The sequence below is a fragment of the Strigops habroptila genome, chromosome 7 (assembly GCF_004027225.2).
Source record: "Strigops habroptila isolate Jane chromosome 7, bStrHab1.2.pri, whole genome shotgun sequence".
NCBI lineage: Eukaryota > Metazoa > Chordata > Aves > Psittaciformes > Psittacidae > Strigops > Strigops habroptila.
In genome coordinates, this window is record NC_044283.2 from 12327331 (window position 1) to 12348735 (window position 21405).

The following is a 21405-nucleotide window of genomic DNA, read 5'->3' on the forward strand; positions in this document are numbered from 1 at the left end:
TTGCTACTTCAATCAGGAGGCAGCTGTAGCACCTTCACAGCACGGATGCTTCCAGTCTGGTATTACTGCTTTTCCTTATAGTTACTACCTTAATGCTCAGTGAACTGACTCACCAAGTACAAATTGTTTCTTATCCATAAAGTGGGGAAGTCTGGGAAATAAAACTATATTGAGCTTTGTGTTCTAAAAGGGCTGAATACACATCTGCAATAGGAATGACCTGGACGCTAAAAAGGTGGTTTTCTTGGCCACTCTGGATCAGCTAACATGAATTATATCATAAATACACCAAGAGAGATAATATTGTTTGGAATACAGGAGAAATGTTTAATACAAGAAAAACAATCTAGGCACAAACGTCAGAGTGAGCTGGAATATATTATAAGGTTCATAGGGTGCACTGCCATCCTTAAATATGCATATATTTACACAAATGATCACATGCTTCTGTATCACAAGGGTACAGTTACCTTGAAACCCAAACCAGGAACAGATTATCATATAAAAAGATAAGAACAAAGTGTTTAGGTACAGAAATCCCATAAGTGAATTACAACTGATGTCAAAGCTAAGCATTAACTCTACTTCTACAAAGCCCTTTCAGGTTTCCCCTACCCCACCTCACACAAAATAAAACATAAAGGTGTAGGGAAAGAACAGCAGCATGGAAGCCATAGAAACATACTGCCATGTTCTCCCTCTTTCTACCGGTTTCAAAGCATGTTGTAATTCTACAGACAAACTACTGGATCAAAACTAAAGATTTGCTTTGCCTCTACAACTGGCCTACTCCATTTCAGCATTATGAAGCTCTCCTAAAGCTCATCATTACAGCTGCAGTGCTACCTGGAGAGGTATAAGCTAACTAGGACATTAATCAACAAGCTTGACTACACCACTACCACTGCAACTGCTAGTGCTGGGAAAAAGAGACCATCATAAAACCAACTTCCAAGAAGGGTATTTCAGCTGAATTTGATTTCGTTTCACCAGCAATTCCTTTACCTTGGCAATATAAAGAAGCCATTCTGCTTGAGGGTTTAGTATGCATAAGGGCTTCCGCATGGAATTATCTTCTTACCCCTGCCCAAGTTCATAACATGTATGTAAGACAGCCTGAAATGATGGATTTATAGGTCCATTTGAGAGAGCTACCAGGGAGATAAAACGTAAAGAGGGGCAAACATGAGATTATTTTATATATATATGTTAAGCTAATTTAAAATGGAGAAATATCAAGCAAGTTCTAAAATACATCTCAAGCAAGTTCTAAAATACATCTAAGAATGAAAAGGAGAACACAACAGGAATGACATCATCAAAACCACTGCAGGTAAATAGGATACACAATGCAAGACAGGCTGGCTGTTCTTGCAAAAGGTTTTCTTTCAGGTTGTTACTGCTTCCGAAGCAAGCAAGCTAAGTTCCAGACTATATACTGTCCTCAGAGAGAACAAGAACTTCCAGCACCAGGGACACCTGAAAGAGCTCCATAAGGAGGCACCTGTGTGACAGTTCTGTGCATATTCAAATCTACTTTTGCAAGTAAAAGGCTTTCACCACAGTTCATTAGCTCTGCAATAACAGGAAAATTAAAGGACTAACAGGCAATTTTCTCTCACTATCTATCCACATTAGAGGTTGCCAGCACAGGTATATAAAAGTAATAATCTCCTCTATCTCCTCTGAGGGATTTTAAGAGCAGCAGTACGTCTTTATCTGCACAGCAAAATAAAGATGAACTAGAATGATATGGGATAATAGCTCTCTGCTACAAGTGCCTGCATGAGATGAACTAAACCTGAAAAGTCAATCTCACATACTTACTTTCAGTTCAATTCTGCAATCCTAAGTATCTGTTTTCCCTTCAGAGGGAGCATCATAATAAGTAATCTGTTCTACAGCTTCTCTAGCAGATGGCACAGCACTTGCTCAGCTCGCTCTTCTCTGCCTGCGTGGTTTCCACTGTATGTTCTAGGGCACCAGGCATCTCTTTCTCTCTTTGGACTATGTCAGGGATTGCCAGTTCACTTTTTTGACATTTAAAATATATATTGAACTGAAAGCAGCAGCAATGGTCAATATACGATTCCCATTCCGTAGAGAGCAACTTACTCTCCTTTTCTCTTTTCCCCTGCTCTGTCTGTGCCTGAATCCTGGTGTTTTGCTGATGTCCACACTCTTTATGTACTGTAAAAAGTCTCAAAACTCCCAAAAGGCATAACATTATCAGAAGCCACAAACCAGCACAATCAGATGTAAAACCTCAAACAACAACCTGTTCCTGCTTTAGCTGAGGACACGCAGCATTGTTAAACCCTCATCTGCCCCACACTGCAACAAGCTAAAGGTAAACCACATGAGTTGCACGGGCATGGAAGAACCATAAGAGATGCTGCTCCCTTTGCAGTTGATTTCCCCTGGAAAATTTAAGGAAAAAACAAACCAAAACCAAATAAACTATGAAATGTTCCCTGGTCTGGTTAGTGCAAAGCTTTGCAGTAAGTCAGGACAACACCACAGGGTCCTGATGAAGCCAGTACTTGAGACTTCTGGACTGAAAATACACCCTTAAAATATGCAACTCCCTTAGAAGGAAGTAATGATTTCTGCCATATGTATGTATCAGAGCAAGCAATTCATGGCAAAAGCTTTCATTTTCCTGCTGCCACAGCACAAAAGAGAATTCATTTCCTTCCAGGCTTATACAGCTCCTTAGGATTTGCAAAAAACCACTAAGCCGTCTCACTTCAGAGCAAATATAACTCTCAAAAAAGATTCCACTCCAAAGGTAACTTCAGGAGATCTTACCCACTGGAAAACACAGGTTAATGAGAGCAAAAAATGCTCTATTTGGAAAGAAAAAACAACAAAACACCCCCCCCCCAACCAACCAACCACACATACAGATCTTCACTCCAAAGACGAGCTCAGAATCCTAGAATAAAAGATCTCAAAGTTTAAAGTGTTTTAAGAGACAAAAATTAATGTGAGATCTTGAATGTCAGAAGGGTTGACATGCCTGGAAAGAAAAGATCACATGCTGATCATTATCTCAGTCTCATTGTCCTCTTCACAAGCATTAGAGCGCATCATGCTGATTTGCAACAGGGATATTAACAAGAATATCTGACAGGATACATCATGTCTGCAGTATCATTAGTGTGGAGCCATTAAAGTGTCATGGGTTACATTTGCATTCCTATTGAATGTGTTAACTATTTCACCCTAACTCTCTGTAGCTGCTTATTTTGGGAAAGTCAGGCTGAAAAGTTAAATTGAGATCAAATTTCAAATTGAAAGGTGCTTTTGCCCAGTTCCCTAAAACAGATCTGGCACCAAAGAGCTGTTTAACCTTGTTATTTTAATTGAGCTGTGGAGAGGAATTACCTGCCTGAAGAGAATTTAGTTCTAACTTCACAGTTAATTTTTACATATGTTCAAAGAGCATCCTGTGATACAGGAGAGAGACCAAGCAATCTTTTGCTTGAACATACACATACTGCACCATTACTGTGTACTCATCTGCCCAACTGCCTTTGTTGTGGGGAAGAGAGGAAGTTAATACTAACAGGTAAGTTCAGCAGTGTCAAGAAAATGGTTTTTAATAAACCTTAAGAAACACTTCCTTTTGGTTCTATAACCACTAAGATAAACTTACTATGAGCATGGTGAGACACTGGCACAGGGTGCCCGGAGAAGCTGTGGCTGCCCCATCCCTGGCAGTGTTCAAGGCCAGGTTGGATGGGCTTGGAGCAACCTGGTCTAGCAGAAGGTCTCCCTGCCCATGGTGGGGGGTTGGAACTGGATGAGCTTAAAGGTCCCTTCCAACCCAAACCATTCTGGGATTCTGTGATACACATTGCACATTCATGTATTGCCAGTGTTTATGTAGCCTTGTGTGCTGTCAGGGTCAGGCTGAAGCATTAATCAAATAAAATAATAAAAATTAGAACCACATCAAGAAGTAATCAAGCCAAAACTATCTGTATAGCCCCTATTTCAGCTTTTTGAAGCTCGTGCTTTCCAACAAAGTCCCACATCACAACCGAAGCAGAAACTTTATCTAGTTTAGTTCAATTCTCTTCCTAAAAAGACAGGAAGTCTGTAACACAACTCAGCAACTACTGCCATGTGATGAGATCACGGCACTGCTCCACTTTTTCCACATTCCAGCTGCGGTTTGTCCCAAGCAACATTAGCCATTTATGTGAAGCCACCCCCAAAAGGCCATCCCTCCCCACCACTCCCCCAGTTCAGTGTACAAACCTATCCACCCAGAGGAGCAGAGGCAGCGCTGCCGTTGTTTCTGTTGCCAGTTTACTCCAGATCTGAAAGGCAGCTCTAAACCTCCTCCCTGAGGAGTCCCAAAGTCTTCTCTAGCCAGGCAGGCCCAACGCTGTGCCCCTTGACATACACTTTGCTGTTACTATGTTGACATGGCTCTTTAGACAAAGTCCCCAGTACGTGAACCACTGGCACGCAGCATGGAATGATAGCTGCAAGCAAAAGAAAAGGGAGGTGGCAGATGCTGCTCTGTGCTAGACTGCTTCAACACTGACCTAGCTTGGAGGTTATGTTTGCACATAAATGTGCTCCTTACTCTTTAAAGGACAGTTGCTGTAAAGAAACACACATGAGAATTAACTAGAAACCGACCCAACTCATGCACAGACTGAGGCAATTTTTTATCTGTATTTACCCAGAACTAATTTGCAAGCGCAAATAATTTCTTTTGCAACAAGTGTTAAGAACACATCCCATGTGGTTACATTTCCTGCTCTCAAGGTGCATGCTCACAGCCAAGTTTTACTTAGTCTTTCAACGAAGGTTAATTTCAGAAGACAAAACAAGTGGAAGTGTCATGCGAGTTAACAACTGGAAGCACTTACCAGTCTCCTGAGCACAGCAGATGAAAAATAAGGACAGTGAAGAAAGTTCAAAAGGTTCAGATTTTGTAGAACAAAATTGTCTTGAAAAACAATTTCAGTGAGTTTCAGTCTCACATGGATTCTTAAGAAGCAGGAAAGAAACAGAGGCAAGTCGAAGCTCATTTCAGCTGCTTCTGGAGGAAGGCCCTGAAGTTTCCTCATCACTCTGAACTACATGAGGAGAGAGCACTAAGATCATCAGGCCCTCAGCCTACACAAAGGCAAACATACTGGAGTGGACAACAGATTCTATCTAAAGAGTTCAACAGTAAGCAGATAGTAATCATAAGAACTAGGTAAACCCAGACTTCAGCACAGTGTAAGAGATGTCTCCACAGACATTATTCCACAAGGCACAGAATCACAGAATGGTTTGGGTTGGAAAGGACCTTAAGATCATCAAGTTCCAACCCCCTGCCATGGGCAGGGACACCTCGCGCTAGACCGTATCACCCAAGGCTCTGTCCAACCTGGCCTTGAACACTGCTACGGATGGAGCATTTACTACTTCTTTGGCATCCAGAAACCTACACTGAAACAAGACATTTTAACTAATGCATGGCACCTGTTAAGCAAAGAACATAATAAGATAAATTCTACTACATATTTGCTGAATTGTGAGCAGAAATGCCCAGCTCCCTTACCTGGCATGGTAAAAATTCAATTAACGCTGTCTTGGAAACATTCTCACACTATTACAGAATTAAGGCAACGGGTATTACATTGTTTTTTTCCCATCCTTCAATGACCTTTACTAACTGTCACCTACCCTCAAATAAACGGAAGATTCTCACCTCGAGATGTTCCAAACTTGTATTCTGTCCACTTAAACAACTTCCAGAGGCACAGAAAATAAACCCTGAAAAATCAGTGACATTCTACCACAGGAATTGGTTACCTGATTAGCGGAGGAACAAGACTCTGCCACATAAATCATGACTAGGGAACTGAGGGACTTGAGAAGAAATTCTTGTCAGAATACCGACCAGCATCTCCTGAAAATCCCCAGATCTACATTCTCCACAGGTAAAAGCCAACAGTTGGTACCCATGACCAGATAACACTTGTTTCTAGAAATAACTCACTAGATGCAGTGATTGTCAGTACTTGATTCTCCCCTTCCAACCCCACATGACCTCCCAGTCAACTACACTTTTCCTAAAAAAGAACCCAACCAAACCAAACAGAAAACCAAACCAAAATAAAACATAAAAAATCCCACAACAGAACAAGACATCATCAAAAATATCCAAGTGTTTTGGCTATGGTGAATAACCTTCATCAACAAGTCAAAAGTCATGTTTCGGATCAGATTCCAAAAATCACATACAAAACCAGGTTTGCAGATTTTTATCTCTGAGAGATTGCCAGAGGTCAGAGTAAAGGAAGAACAATACTTGGTTTATAGATAAACAAATCCAACACAAATAGAGCCAGACAGCCTAGAAGTTGACCTACCTATGAAAGAGATAACCAGTGAGAAATCATGTTTTAAAAACCCCTATCACATTCTATAAACAAGGTTTTCCAACCACTGACCTTCCAGTAAGAACCCAGAATAACCCAGACAGTCTAACAGATACCTGCAGGTCTGAAAAAACCACTTCCACAGCCAAGGGAGACAGCAATACGAGTGCAGTACAGGATACCTGAGAGCTGCAGTAGGGTAACTTGGAAATCTCTCTTTAGATTCGTGGGGAAAAAAGCAGGGTTGGATAAACTACTTGTCTACAACATGCATTTACCTTTTTCCCCTTAGAGCATAGCCCTCATTTCAGAAGGGAACAAAGCAGAGCTGCTGCACTGAAGCATCAAAGACAGGAAAAGATGAACTGGACAGTAATCCTGCATGTTTAGTAGTTGGGATGGGTTGTAGCAAACCAAGAACTAGTTTGCAGGTGGATGATGCACAGTGCTCGTCTACCATGTGAATGCTGCAGAATCCTCAGAAACAGGAGTTCCAGCAAGTTAGGACTCTAATACAGAAGCAACATTTGGGTCCAAGTTCAACCTTGGACCACATAATGGTTCAATCACATAATGGTTCTTTTCTAGCTGGCAAAATCTCCAGTTATCCCAAAGTTGTCAGAATAATCCAAAACTCTATTCCCAAAGTCTGAAGGCAGATGTCTTCATTGATCTGAAGTACTACTACCCCACAAAGAAAAAAATTGAACGAATGCATGAAATGTCATCCTAAGCAAGAAGCTGAACCTGAGTCAGCAGTAAGACCTTGCAGCAATAAAGATTAAACATGGACTGGGGCATATTAGCAAGATCAAGAGGACGAAAATGATTAAAAGCTCTACCTGATACCCATGAGACTTTTACCTGTATCCAGTTTGGTGCCCCTGGGCTAAAACAAAGAGAGATCAAAACCAAGGAAGTCCAGTAGACAAGCACAGGGATGGCTGGGTGCTGAGGCCTAAAGATACAAGCAGGGATACTGAGAGAGGTGGTTTAATTCAGCCTGGATGACCATTCTCAGAGATGCAAACAGGAAAAACCAAGGCGCAAAGCACCAAGCTGCTGCAAGGTACATTCCAGTTGGAGAAAAAGGGATGGGGGAAAAAATTAAATCACAGTGGTAGCAGGTAAATCCTGGACCACACAGGATTTACCCGGAAAAGTAAAACCTAGATACAGGTTTTTACCTGTACCTGGGTCATTTTTTTACCCAGATAAACCTAGAAGAGGTTGTGTTATGACTTGGAAACTTTTGAGGCACTAATGACTACAAGGAGAGGCTTAATACGGATAGCTCCTTAAAACAGCAATGGAACTAATGCCCAAATTGAGCTTAACAATTCATAAAGAAGAATTCACAGATTTTTTTTTGGTTTTTCTTGCCAGATAATTCAACATTTCTTTAACAGAAGTTTTAACAGCCAGAGCGAGGCATAAAAACACATGTTCCCCTCCAAAAACCCGATGATCTTCATATACTATTTCTGTTGAACAAGTATTCATCCATACATACGACTTCTATTAACAGACCAATTCTTGTTCCAGCCTTTCTAAAGATTTTTACAAACAAAAGTTAATGTTGGCTCCAACTTCCTCGAGATTACAGAACACAGGGAGACAGTATGAAATACCTTCTTGTTCCTTGATATTTATTTCAGCTAATTTCACCTTGCTCACTGCAAGAATCTGTAAGCAGACATGACATACACAATGTCAACCTTGAATTAAGTGCTTTTTACAGCCAGAGTAACTTTATTTAAAATCATTTCTGTACTTAAAATAACTTACAACAGTTGATATTTCTGATAAGGAACAGAAAGGATAAAAAGTCAGTTGAACATTAAATGGTATTTTGATTAGATATAGGTAGAGTGTCACGTGGCAGTAATCATAGAATCACAGAATGGTTTGGGTTGGAAAGGACCTTAAGATCATCTAGTTCCAACCTCCCTGCCATGGGCAGGGACACCTCACACTAGACCATGTCGCCCAAGGCTCTGTCCAGCCTGGCCTTGAACACTGCCAGGGATGGAGCATCACTTCTTTGGGCAGCCTGTTCCAGCGCCTTACCATCCTAAAAATGCTGATACTCTCCCTCTTCTCCTGTGCCCATCTACTTCTCCTCACAGCTTCTTTCACAAATGGAAATGTCAGTAAAGTTCTTGTGAATTATTACTATTCTTTGTGAAGATACAAAGAACATTTAACCCACTAATTCCCTAAACCTTCATACAGACAACGAATCAGAATGAAAATAGACCTTCATTTCATTCACCTGAATTAGTTTGTGAAGTCTTGTATATAACAAAATGTAAATAATTCTTTCTATTCAAAAGTAAGCAGGTAGAGTGTGCAGAACTGAGCAACCACAACCTTTCCAAAAGGCAGCCTCACACAGGAGGTGAAGGAGAAGGAACGGGTGTTGGTAGTAAACACTTCTCCTGCCGCACTGCCACAGTTAAGAACTTCGCAATTACATGGAAACTGCAGGAATTATTCCTCATCATCTCCTTCTCAGCTTTTTGGCTAGAAAATAAGGCAGAAATTTTACTCTCCCTGCCCAAAGCCTAGCTAAGCAGACTGTGCAGAGAACTTTAAGAGGGATTATAAATGCACTAACTGTGGGGAGGCTCCATTACAACCCATCTGCAGCCCTCACCTGTGGGCTAGAAAACAAGCCCCTGACAGTCTACTCCTTTACCCTTGATCGACATAACCTGAATGTCTGTGGGACATCTCTGTACGGACAGTTCACATATTTCTCCTCGTCTCTTGGGGTTTTGAAGAAGAGAGAAAGCGTTATAGCTGAATGCTGCAAGCAACACACAACACCCAGCCATGCTACAAGCCCTTCAATAGCCAGCGTGAGACTTTTGTAATGCTTCCCACCAGGCACTAGAAAAGAAACACACACATTTGACTTTATTTAAAGGAATAACTAGACCACATTAAGTCCTCACTTATTGCATAATTTTGTACCATTACTAGAAGAACAACCCCAGAACTCTTAAACACCGCTGAGCAAATTTTCCTTTAACTTCCATAATGATAAAAATAACCTCAGTCAGCCTCTTAGTTTTGCTGTTGAGTAACTGAAAACAGCTTCACACAAACAGGACTTCAAATAAAGCAGATTTTATCTGCAAAAGCAACTTCCCTTTATTCTAAAGAGCCACATCTCAGGTAAGATCTAGTGCAAAATTTAAGGCAGAACTAACAGAACAGTAATTCTAAACAAAAGCCACAATACTTCACGCATAAAGGGAAAACAGGGATTAAGATTAATGTGGACAGTTTCAGTTCAACACCTAGTGGAGAACAGGCCACATGACAAAGTTCAAAGCGCACCAAATTAGCAGATGGGAATTCTGAAAACTGAATCATACAATTTCCAACCTTTATCAAAACAAAAAGGCTCTTATCTTTATACAAGTCCAACTTTGCACCTATAGAAGATCGGCATGGAGAGAGAATGGTTATGTCAGAAAAATTCTGTAAACTTTTCTCTTTGTCTACATAGTGACGTGCTAGTAAGTACAGGTGAGAAGAGGACCACTAGTCTTTCGTTTCAAGTGGACAGAAAGAAGCTTTCAAATAAGTAGCATTCAAAACCATGCTGTGAAGCCTGAAGCACCCATCACCTGAACACCTCATGGGCTACTGAAACTTTGTTTCCAGCATCATCCCTTAATGCAGACTCTCAGTGCCTGTGCTGCTTCCCACACCACAGCAACATAAGCTTGTTTGCCTTCCTCTCCCCAGCCCTTTTAGATGACCATTACTGGCAACAATTAGCTCAATATGCACCCACATAATGTAGCAGTGAGGGACGTAACCTTCACCAAACTCCTCTCTTCCCTCCCACAGGAAAGTGAATCTGGGGGGGCAGGCAAGCCCAGCTCCCCCGCAAGGCAGGGAAGCAGCCTGTGCGGGGTGTCCATGTGCGTTCCCTCCATCAGAAGGTGGGTGTCCGAGTCCTTCCCCAGCTTCTGGACACCACCACCTGCAGCTCAGACAGGTTTTGTTCATTGGTGGTTAAAAGCTGTGTACTCACATCCTCCCCCACAGCTCTTTCTGTCCCTCCTCCTACACACTTCAGTCCTGCTCTCAGCCTGTCTCCTCCTGAGCACCCTAGACTCTATTTAATAGGCTTCATTTAACATAAAACAGGCACAGAAGAGGAGACAACATGATATATCAAGTTTAGGATCTCAGATTACTCAACCATAAGTATTTTCATCCTTTCTCTTCCCTTCTGTGGTCAGTGAATTCCCTTTTCAGAGAGACAAAAATGGGAGATCAACACTGTAATACTCCTTGTTATTCTGTCTTCCTTTGAACACCAGAATCAGAAAAGTACAGTAAGCTGTCCTCTCTTAAAAACAAAATGCAGAGTTATGGAAGGGCCCTATTTATTAACACAGGTGACTTAGCTATACTACCAAAGGACCTAATTCCTAATGTCAGAACTCCAAATTATGTGTGACCAGTCACCTGAAAACACGTGTGTGTATCTGTGATATAAACATATCAAATTCACATGATTTCAGACTTAATGCTGAAACCAGTAGGTATTACTTTGAAAGTTAAGCCCTTTTTCTTATCAGACTACAAGTAAAGTCACAGTCCGGACTAGGTCTGTGATTCTATATTTGGTATAGGGTGTAAATCCTGCTTCAGAAGCTCTCTCTCAAATATAGAGATTCTTTGGAAACAGTAAAATGTAATATTACTCTTAAAGCCCCTATTTCATGCATAGTCCCTATTTGCTGCCGAGGTTTCCCAAGATCCTGCTACTTAGAACATTTGGATGAAAAACTTCTAGGAGTAGCCTGTACAGAAAGAGGATCCAAATTCCTGGAAAAAACAGAAAATATCCATAGCACTAGACTAAGTAAAGACTTTGGATTCTTGTAGTTCATTAGAAATGAAGGGATCTGCATGGTTTATTATTTAACTGGATGTAATCCTTGTCCTCTTTATGTTCACTCTGCATGTAACAAAAGCCTAATTTTCAGTCTCCAAAATGCTAAACGAAAATGATAAATGAAAGTACAAGTTCCCCAGCAAGATAACGACAGCCCTGACTCAGCAATGCTGTTTAAACCCCAAGCATTTAAACAGTGTGTGTTTCAGCAGTGCTGTACAGAAGCAAAGTCCAAAGGTAAAACTCATTAACCTGTGCTTCTCTGGGTCACTAGGGCGAAGGGACACACAAGCCACCAACTCTTCAGTCTCCCAGCCAATTACTTCTTCATGCTATTTCTCAAACTAGGTTCCTGCATATATTCAAACGAAGGAAATGAATTCAAACTCACGCTTTATGTGAAAGACCTCCGGCCTTTTAGAGCTGACGCAAGTACACGTGACACTGGAAAACAACCAACATCAGGTTTCTTTGCCAGCAGTCAGCATCACAGCTGCTTTCAGAAGCAATAAACCAGTTTTGTGTGCTAACCTGGAGCTTTATGAGAGCACCAGTACCCCACCTAGCACTGTACCTGTGATGCCTTAAGCTCTTTCAAGAGGAAAGCTACGCGTAAGCAAGCAGGAAAGTGGCCTCTTTTTCTCACTTTGGATCTTCCTGCCGCACCCAAAGAGGCATGTAGCAGCCTGAGGAGACAACCAGACCTTTCCGAGGCTCCACCAGCCGAAGAGACAGCAGCCAAGGCAGAGAACAGCCCCAGCGATGTTCTTCACCACAGCGCTCAAGAAGGCAGGGCAGGAGCTCTCTATTCCCAAGTGCCCATTAAATGATACCCAAGTAGCTTAGGTGCATTTGGCCAAGCACTGGAGGCATCTAATTTTTGTCAGTATTATCTTCACAGGCAGCTGCAAATCTTAACTGACATACCCAGAGCAAACCCGGTCTTGACAAGATCAGAGAAGCTACCACATTCTCAGGTGCCAGACTGGATTCAATATAAGCACTGCTGCTGTTTCAGGAAGGAAGGTTTCTCCTTTTACCAAATGTCAACAACTTAAGCAAAATCTAAGGTGATTCATCTTCAGTCTTACTGGTTCAACCTGTATCCCATTACTCAGAGGAGCTCTCAAAGAGCTAAACTTGCAGATTAAGGCTGAAAGCCCCTGCACTGCAGCCTTATCCCATCACCATCAGGCTGCTGGAAGGCAGGAAGGCTGCGTACAAACCACTCAGGTGCCTGTTCTTCCACATTGTGCAGAAGCGTGCCTGCCACTGACCAAAGCCACAGCTTTGGTTTTCAAAAGGGAAGTTTTACACACGCAACCTGCAAGACTGTGAACCTCAAGTGAAACTCCTTTCAGTTTCACTTCAGCCTGAAGTGCTAAGAAAATGCTCCTCCCTGGGACTTTGTTCCTACCTACCACTGCAGTACTTGGTTATAAACTACTTTCAGGAGCTCCCTCCTCAGCAAGCTGGTCTTCCAAGATGCTATTCCAAATGCTTCCTCTTCCCCTAACACTGTACACAAACCCTGGCACACAGCACAGGCTCAGCTAGGTAGGAAGGCCCCTAGAAGCCTTCAAACAAAACACTGCAGGGCCCAAGGTCATTTACTGAAGTACTCATTTAAGCCCTGGGAATGAATCCAAGAAGCCCATAGAATTTCCAGCAAACGGGGACTGCATGGGATCATTAGAGGAAGCAGCTACAACCCCATGGGTAGCAAATTGCAAGTATCAACAAAAAATAGCAACAGCATGTTTTGGTCCTTAACAGTGTTGACAGCATAAATAGAGACAGCATTCCCCATGGCCCAGAAGGACCCTCAGCAGCTCCCTGCTTGTTCAGTACCTATGAAACTCACCACTAGGTTGCACAGCATGAGTGGATGCACAAAACATGGGGAGGATTTGCAAGTACAGACAAAAAGCAACAAACTCTTGCTTTCAAATCAGAGCAGAAATATCCTTCTTAATGTTAAAATGAAGGATATTAAAGGCCAGGTTACAGACAGAGCACCTGGAACTTCAAAGCCGATCACCTAGTTTGAACTTAATCCTCGTATTCATGTGATGACATCATGTGGTGACCAAGATTACCTGTTCCCCATTTAAAAGGTAGTAAGGACAGCCTTTGTTCTCTGGAATTCAATGCACCTGAAAAGATTCAGGTTAAAAAGCTCAGTCTAGTGAGTGCCACAGTTTGTGTAACACTGGCAAAACCACTTGAGACCACACTAGAAGAGAATTTGGACAGATGGCTTTATTTTGTTGGATGAGAAAAGTTGAGAAGTGGTTAAACATCCTACTCTGAGCAGAGTCTGAATGCGCCTGTTCCGCTGTGCTCCCTCCAGGCTGAAGGACAGCATTTGTTTGAGTTAGCAGTTGTGCTACCAGAACGGGTAACAAAAGCTCATGCTTTGAAGTGCTGAGAAGCCTCCTGCTTCAGAATTAAGTCTGGTTCCATGGCAACAAACAGACAGAGGTCCACAAAAGCTTCAGCACCTCAAACATGACTGATGTGCTACACAGTACTTTAACCTAAGAACAAAAATCAATGAAGGCTTCAGCCAGTTGAGTACAGCTAAAGGAAATGCTTCTCTTAAGCTTTGCAAATAAGGCAGCCTTTCAAAGAATGATGTTTGCCAATTCTCTAAGTATTTTATCAGCCTATTAATCTCATGCAAAACAATTTTACATGAGGAAACAGATCAGCTGAAGCAGCCACACATTTAGAACAGGTAAGATACAGCCAGCTCTGCTTGATATCTGAAGTTTATTTCTAGAACTGTTTCTTCAAAACATATCATACTTCAGACATTATATCCTAAAAAATAAAGACATTATGAAGGCCTTAAATAAAAACAAACCCCAAAAAGTAGACTAGACCGTTTAATCATTCACCACTTGCACTGGGTATGTGCATTTGGAAGACCATGTTTAGAAGAGGTCATGTAACTGCTTTGAGTGGCCAATGCTTTCACTCCAACAACCGAGTGACAAAAATGTCAGATGTTATTGGAAGAATAAGTAGTCACACAAGTGTTTAGCAAGCATTTGTATTTTAAGCTTCACACGCTTACAATGATCAATAAACTACTCCATCAGAGCTAGACCACTTATGAATCCTTATATGCCAAAGCTCTTCAATATAGGTACGGATCCTATTGATATTTACCTATTTATGTGACATGAGACTAAGGATGTTGGTCAAAATCACAAAAGGCATCACTGGAGAAGCCAGGAAGAAAACCCTGGTTCAGAGGGGAAAAAACCTTGTTCAGAACTCATTTTCCTGTCACGTAGAAGGAATCTTTTAAGAAGACTTAAGACATTTCTGTATATCATGCAGACAACACGGAGTAGGCTTCAGAGCCTTAGTCCCTAGCAATATTTGCCTACATACTCAGACCAGAAAAAAAAATATGTTGTTACTACCTGTTTACATTAAAATAGCAAACTTATCTCTTTAAAATATCGCAGAAGACCTTTCTCCTGTGATCTTACTCAATCTCAGTGTTAAATATAAACATATTTTATGGAAACATTACCTGGCAAAGAAGTTTGTAAAAGGTCCCAGTATTTTCCGTTTACTGTCCACGTCTGTCTCATGGCAACACTCCTGCTGGCTCTGATCATTGGTCTCTTTACTGGAATTCAGGGTAACATCTGAGAAGTGCGTCTCATCAGTCTCCAGATTCACAATTGCACTTGAACTGCTGGTGACCACAAAGTCCAAAATGTCTTCATTGCTAACTGATAAAGTTGCTGACAGTTCTGTGCTAAGACTAGAAACACTACAGACAGAGATATCATCACTGCGATTCAGAGTTTTCGAAGTTGGGCTATAAAGTTTGACGGTGTCATACCCAGTTCTGGGGAAAGTAGAGGATTTTCGCACAGCGTGCTCGTGTTCAGAAGAAGTCAGAGAATGTGGAGGCACATAGGACGGCAGCGTGCACGCGCTCTGAAAACCCCTGTCAGGCACAATTTCAGGTTCTGACTGCTTTCTCTTCACGTTTAACACGCTGCAGTGAACGGGCTCTGGATTTCCTACTTCTAGAGTTGGAATCCCAGAATCCACTGATTTAAGGCTATGACAGTCTTCTAAAGCACTGGGCAGCTGGCCAGGCCCATACTCAGGCAATGAGAGAGATCTCGGGGTCCCAGAGTTCAAGTTGTGAAGGCCCTGGATGCCGCTGCCCACTCTTGCATCCAGAATTCCCATGAAGCTCAAACCGTTTAAGGAGTTGGATAAATTTACATCAGTTGTCTTGGCCCAACTCGTAACTGCTTAAAAAGAAAGAAAAGACAAGATTATGAGTTTGCAGGAAGGTTGTGGTTTGTTCTCAGCTGTAAGTGGGCTATTTTTTGTTTGTGCTGTTGGGGGTTTTTTTTAAATACACTCAGTCCTGTCATCATTTAGGTTTTAAATTAGAAGTTACTCATATTCTCTTGCACATGATCACTGTCCCTTCCCCCTGCTTGAACAAGCAGGACAACGGCAACTTAAATGAGGCTTCTAGAAAATGTTAAGCATGAAAAGCTTTTCATAAGCAGTTTGCATACCAGTGTTCACTTCGTATACATCTCCTGAGTCTGAAACTACATATAAAAGCTGCAGTACTTTAACGTTCCATGCCAATATTAAGACAAGTATTTTAAAGTTATTTTAACACATGCATATTTTTATACAGTCCTAAATGCATATCTAGTGATGTTGGGAGGGGGAGGAAGGGCTACAAAACTTGTATCCATACACTTAGACCAAAACTCAGAAGTGTTCATTTAAACAGAATTTTTTCGCAGTCTTCTGGAAACCATAAAACTGATCATAAATTTATCACTGCAAATGAATGCATAATATATGGGACTCTGCATTAAGCAAGAGAGGCAGAATCTGAATAGCTATAAAGCTATCCACTCAGTCAACGCTTTGACAATACACAGGATGTACTTCATGTGTAGGTACAGTAAAACTGACACTTGCCCATAGATTGTGTTTGCTGCACTCAGGGATCACTATCCTTCATGTCTGCAATGAAGGATAGTCTCCCCAGGGTTACTTAACCTGCTGGTCACTTTGCCAGCAGGTTACTTAATCCAGCCAGTGCCCCACTTCCAGTCTAAACCTGAGTGACCCTCAAAGAGAGGGCAGCCAAGTACGAGCTGCAGGTTGGATGCAGTCCCCATGGGCAACTGCAGCCCTTCATAAACCTGGAACACCATTAGGACTGCTGCCGTGGCTCTAGGAACTGCTACTGACCCTTTAAAACCCTACATGATTATTACTGTGACATCACATATAGCTCCTTTTTCCAAATGAATTATGTATTTTTCCAAATGAATTAAGTTAAATTATGTACAGCTCTGCTGAAGTTTGCAATGTAATTACCGAAGCAGTTGGCAGAACAAATATGCACATATTGCTTCAGTTCCTTCACTCTGAAACACTCTGGGCTAAGTGTGAAGGAGTGAAGAATACTCCTTCCATCTTGCAAACAGCTTGCTTTCTACATAGAACCTTCTATAGTTCCTGAAGCCTGGTGTCCTGCTTCTGGTCCCCTATTCTCTCTCAAGTGTTAACACGTAATTGAAGGTGGCAGTTGTCCTCTAGGAGGTCCTCCCCATGCTCTACCTTTAAAAACCAACCAACCCACACCACCACCCAAAACCAAAGCAAAACCCAAACATCTCATTTGGGAAAACTGGTTCCCCTCAGGAGTTCCAAACTACTGGGTAATGGCACCTAAGCCCTGCCAGACACCAGAGATCGACGCACTGTCTGTTCTTAGATCTGAGCCCATCAACACACTTTGGCACTGTGATACTGACAGGCAAATGATAGAAAACACATTTCAAACATATTCCGCTGGTCCAAACCGTAACAATTTCTTCCACAAGCTTTCAGTCACATGAAAAGTTCATGAATCCAAACATACTACATATGCTGTACCAACTGTTTAGCTTACTACACAACTGCTATTCACTGGCTGATCTGACACCCCAGTTCAATCCCCCCCTAAGCGTAGGGAAAAGTGAAGTAGAAACAACCTCGGATATTGCATCTTTCAGACCTTTTCATAACTTTCTAGCAGCTGACTATGTACTACCCATCCAAATCAATCAATGCATCGATTGCCTAATCCTGTGGATAAGCAAGGTTTCAGATGTATTGTTTTGACTAAAAAGCTTGTGAAGATGAACACTTTTCTTAGAGTTGCTATAGCAACTTTTCTTTTTTCACATTACCATGGTTTGAAAAGTTTACATCCCCTGCAATTTAAAGACGTGATGTCTTGAGACAACTAGCATATCAACTGTATACATTACAAGCCTCTCAGTTCACCAAGTCAAAATTGCAAAGGCCAGCAAAAAAAAACCCCCAAACCTAAACAACAATCCTTGAGTACAGGCAACAAGCTGTTCTACTTAGTAAAGTCAACTGTGATAGTCAAGGTGTTCACGTATGACATGACATGGAGCATTAGATGTAATTACTGTAGCATATACTTGGATCTTGTGCTCTCAGACCTTCTTGATTGGATTCACTTATTTTTCTAACACAAGTCTGACTGTTTTCTCTTCCCCACGGTCACCCACCCCTTCATACACATTATATTGCTCTTTAAATCAACAGCCCACCCAGCCCCAACGTTACTTTAAAGCATAGACACACACACCCCATGGGCCAAAACAAGCGTGCAGGTGTTTGCTTTATCACAGCTCATTCTTATTAATGCATTTAGAAAACGCAGCCCAAACAAAGTACAGAAATGTAATCAGCCAGGAACGTTGGGGTAAATAGCGCAAGCTTGTTCCCATTATGAATTCCTCCAGTGACTGCCCTCACTCCTACTCCATGATTTTCCCAAGCAGTAGCCAGTCCCTGCTTTAATTACTAAGCTTACAAATGGTAAACATTCCAGTGGCCTTGGAAGAGCCAGTAAACACAGCAGATCAGAAGGCCAAACAATTCTGTAAAGGAGAGGGTTCAAAGAGAAGTGAAAATAAATTTCCACATGGGGTACTGGAGCTATTTTAACTTGGCTTGGCATTTTTTTGAACAAGAAATTTAACAGTAAGGGATCTTTTAAACGGGCAACCAGCAAATGCAGAAGTATCCAACAGTTACAGCTTGCTGGAGCAAATTATGCAATAACAAGCTACAAAGGTTTTACACAGTTCAGCAAAACTGTGGGAAGCTTTGAAGTATGCCCATCAAGGGCTTTCAATGACAACTTGAGATGTAATCAGCTGTCAAAAACATACATGAGAACTCCTTGATTCATTTTGCATTATGTTGTTGTAAGACTGTTTTTAAGGATGTAGTAAAGTGATATTTATACTCCTTATTTTACCTGCTTCACTGTTGAGTGCAAAATCTGACAATGTCAAACATTCCAAGTGTCGTGCTCCAACACTAACTTCTTTCCATAAATCATTTACTAACATACCATCTTTTTAACATTATCATCTTAATAACATCTTGAAGTATTAGTATCATAAACTATTGAGAGAGTAAGCAATAAATGTCTGCACAACACTCATAGTCCCCATGGTTTATCTACATTTATTTATCATCTAAAAATTCATATTTTAGTAAAGTCTTTTGTAAAGTCTTAACATCCTGTGTCTTATAGGAACCATGATCTGTTAATACCATGGAACAGAGAGAACAAGGGAAAGGGAGATAGGAAAACACAGCAGAGGTCGTGTGTAGCAATGAGAGGGTAGGTACATGTTATTGACTCATTAACTCTTCCAACATAAGTCCTAAGGGGCAGCAGATAAAGACAGCTTTGTAGCCAGGTTCAAAATTAACATCAGGACATAGCTATTCATGCAAAGGGTAGTTGAGCTGCATAACTCCTTGCCACAGTAGACTGCAGATGCCAGAAGCTTACATGTAAGCTCAGGGAAGAAAGAAATCACTCAGGACTCCTAAACAAAAAGAAACTCAGCAAGTCCCTGGACTGTAATGGCAGAACTCCATGGAAATATCAATACACATTCATCCTGCTTTTAGGCCACCTCCCAGGTAAATTCTTCTGTCTCACAGGTGAAGTGCTGGTCTGTCCGTATGGCCTCGCATTCCCCGGATTCTGATCACGGCATGTCCTGACAATAACCAGCACCTTTAAAACAGACTGTGACTTTGCCTATCGCTCAACCACAGAGGGAACAAGTCATGTTTGATGACAATTTCTAAGATTTAGAATAAAATAGCTTTTTAACCAATTGTAATGTAAAACTTAAAGAAAGTTGACAGCAACGCCAAACCATTAGAGTATCACTTGTGCCACATTCTTCCACAGCACAAGGTTCTTGTGTCTTGCAATGCACTTTAGGCAACGAACTTGTTTAGAAGGAAGGGCAAGACAGCTATCTGCAAAACAGGCTTTGTATCTTCTTGCCTCACAGGAATGATAAGAGGAGTGGTTACATCTACCGCTCAGGTCTCAAACAGTTAACACCTCAGTTTTTATCACCCACAACTTGTGTCTCTTCAACATTTATCTCTGCCAAGAATTTTTTTTAAAAAGTTTTTAAGAGCAAGAAATTTCCTCCATTAAAAAGTTGCAAATGTTGGGTTTTTCTTCTTAAAGAATTAAAAACACAAAGGTTTATACTCTATTTGACAACATTTTTGTTGCATGTACCAAGAAACACACTGATATCACCTGCAACTGCAGGTGACCTCGATGCACAAGGGCATCAAACCCGGTTTTGTTTATTAAACATTTCTCGATTCAGACTGTTTATGTTGATGCTCTAACTGCCACAGCACTGCCAACAGTGAAGAATTCCTGAGGCTACAAGTCTAGCTTTCAGCAAAGCATGAGATACAGCGATTATGGCTACACACATTAAGCACTGCCAAAACTTTCATGGCAGAAAGAAACTAGTTGGGATTTTTTTTTTTTTTTTTTATTTTAATTAAATAGTCTTTTATCTAACTCTCAGCAGGTTCCTTCCACGAAGCCTGAGCTTTACAAACCTGGCTCTGAGCGGAGTGCTTGGAGAGCGATCATAAGTAAACCATTCACTGCTTTTCCACTTTTCTGCTATGTCAGGCAGGCAACATGAGTCACAGTGTGCCTCTAAAGCCTGTTAGAGAAGCTTTTTTCCTCCCCGCACCGATACGACTGAAAAAATCTGAGGCCGCACTAAATCAGCAGCAGCGCCATGAGAACTTCAGCTCACATCAGCTGCAGTTTTGTTTGGTCTTTGGGGACTGCCTAGGAGACTTCAACTAGAAAGAGAGGCAGCCAGAGATATAAGTTGCTTCCTTTACATGGGCGTTGAGGCTGACCCGACACTGCGAAGGTTTCCCACCCGGTGGCCTTCGTTAAAAACGGAAAGAAACGAAAAGCCACGACCAGAGCCGTCCCCCAACGCCCCGAGGAGGCACCGCTCGCCTCCTCCGCGGTGTTCAAACCAGACCCCGGCGGCACCGAGCCGCTGCTCCAACTTTTCCAGGCAGCCCCCGCCGCAGCCCGGCCGGCTCAGCCCAGAGCCGGCAGCGGCTCCCCACAGCGCGCCCGTGCCCCCCGGCTCTGCCCCTCACCTCAACAGGTACCACAGAACACCCCCCGGCCCCCAGCGCGCTCCGAGCCCCGGCAGCACGGCCGGGCCGCCGCCCGAGCAGGAAGAGCCACGCAGCAGCTTTGACACCTCACCGGGGTAGTGCTGCCCTCCGCCGCTCTCTTCATGCTGGGCCATGCCCAACCCGCCCCACAGCCGCCGCTGCGGGACTAGGAGGCGGCTGGCGGCTGCGGCGGGCGGTCCATGTCGCTCTCCGGTCCCCGCGGAGAAGCGGCGGGTTCAACGGAGGTGAAGCGGGGCGGCCGCCACCCGCCACGCACCCTCCCCGCGCGGTGCGGGGCCTCCCATGGCGCCCGCCCCGGCGGCGGGCAGGGCGCGGTGTGGCTCGGCGCACACCTGGCTGCGAGCGCAGCAACAGACTCCGCCGGCGGGACAGGTGCCGGGCTCCTGCCGGGACGCTCACGCTCCCCGCGGCTCGGCCTCGTCCCGCCCCGCCGCCGCTCCCCCTCCTCAGCGCGGCGGAGGGAAGCAC

At 42.7% G+C, this 21405-nt stretch overlaps 1 protein-coding gene across 4 annotated transcripts in view; it reads right to left on the reverse strand.

The window, feature by feature from the left end:
- Positions 1–21405, reverse strand: part of TBC1D14 (TBC1 domain family member 14) — a 73888-nt gene extending 52483 nt beyond the window's left edge. For all 4 annotated transcript variants that reach the window (XM_030491613.1, XM_030491612.1, XM_030491615.1 and 1 more), the window contains exons 1-2: positions 21008–21405; positions 14876–15614 (exon numbers count right to left, since the gene is read on the reverse strand). In XM_030491613.1, coding sequence (XP_030347473.1) covers positions 14876–15614; positions 21008–21050 — 782 coding nt within the window. In that variant the 5' untranslated portion in view covers positions 21051–21405. The remainder of the gene's footprint in view (positions 1–14875; positions 15615–21007) is intronic.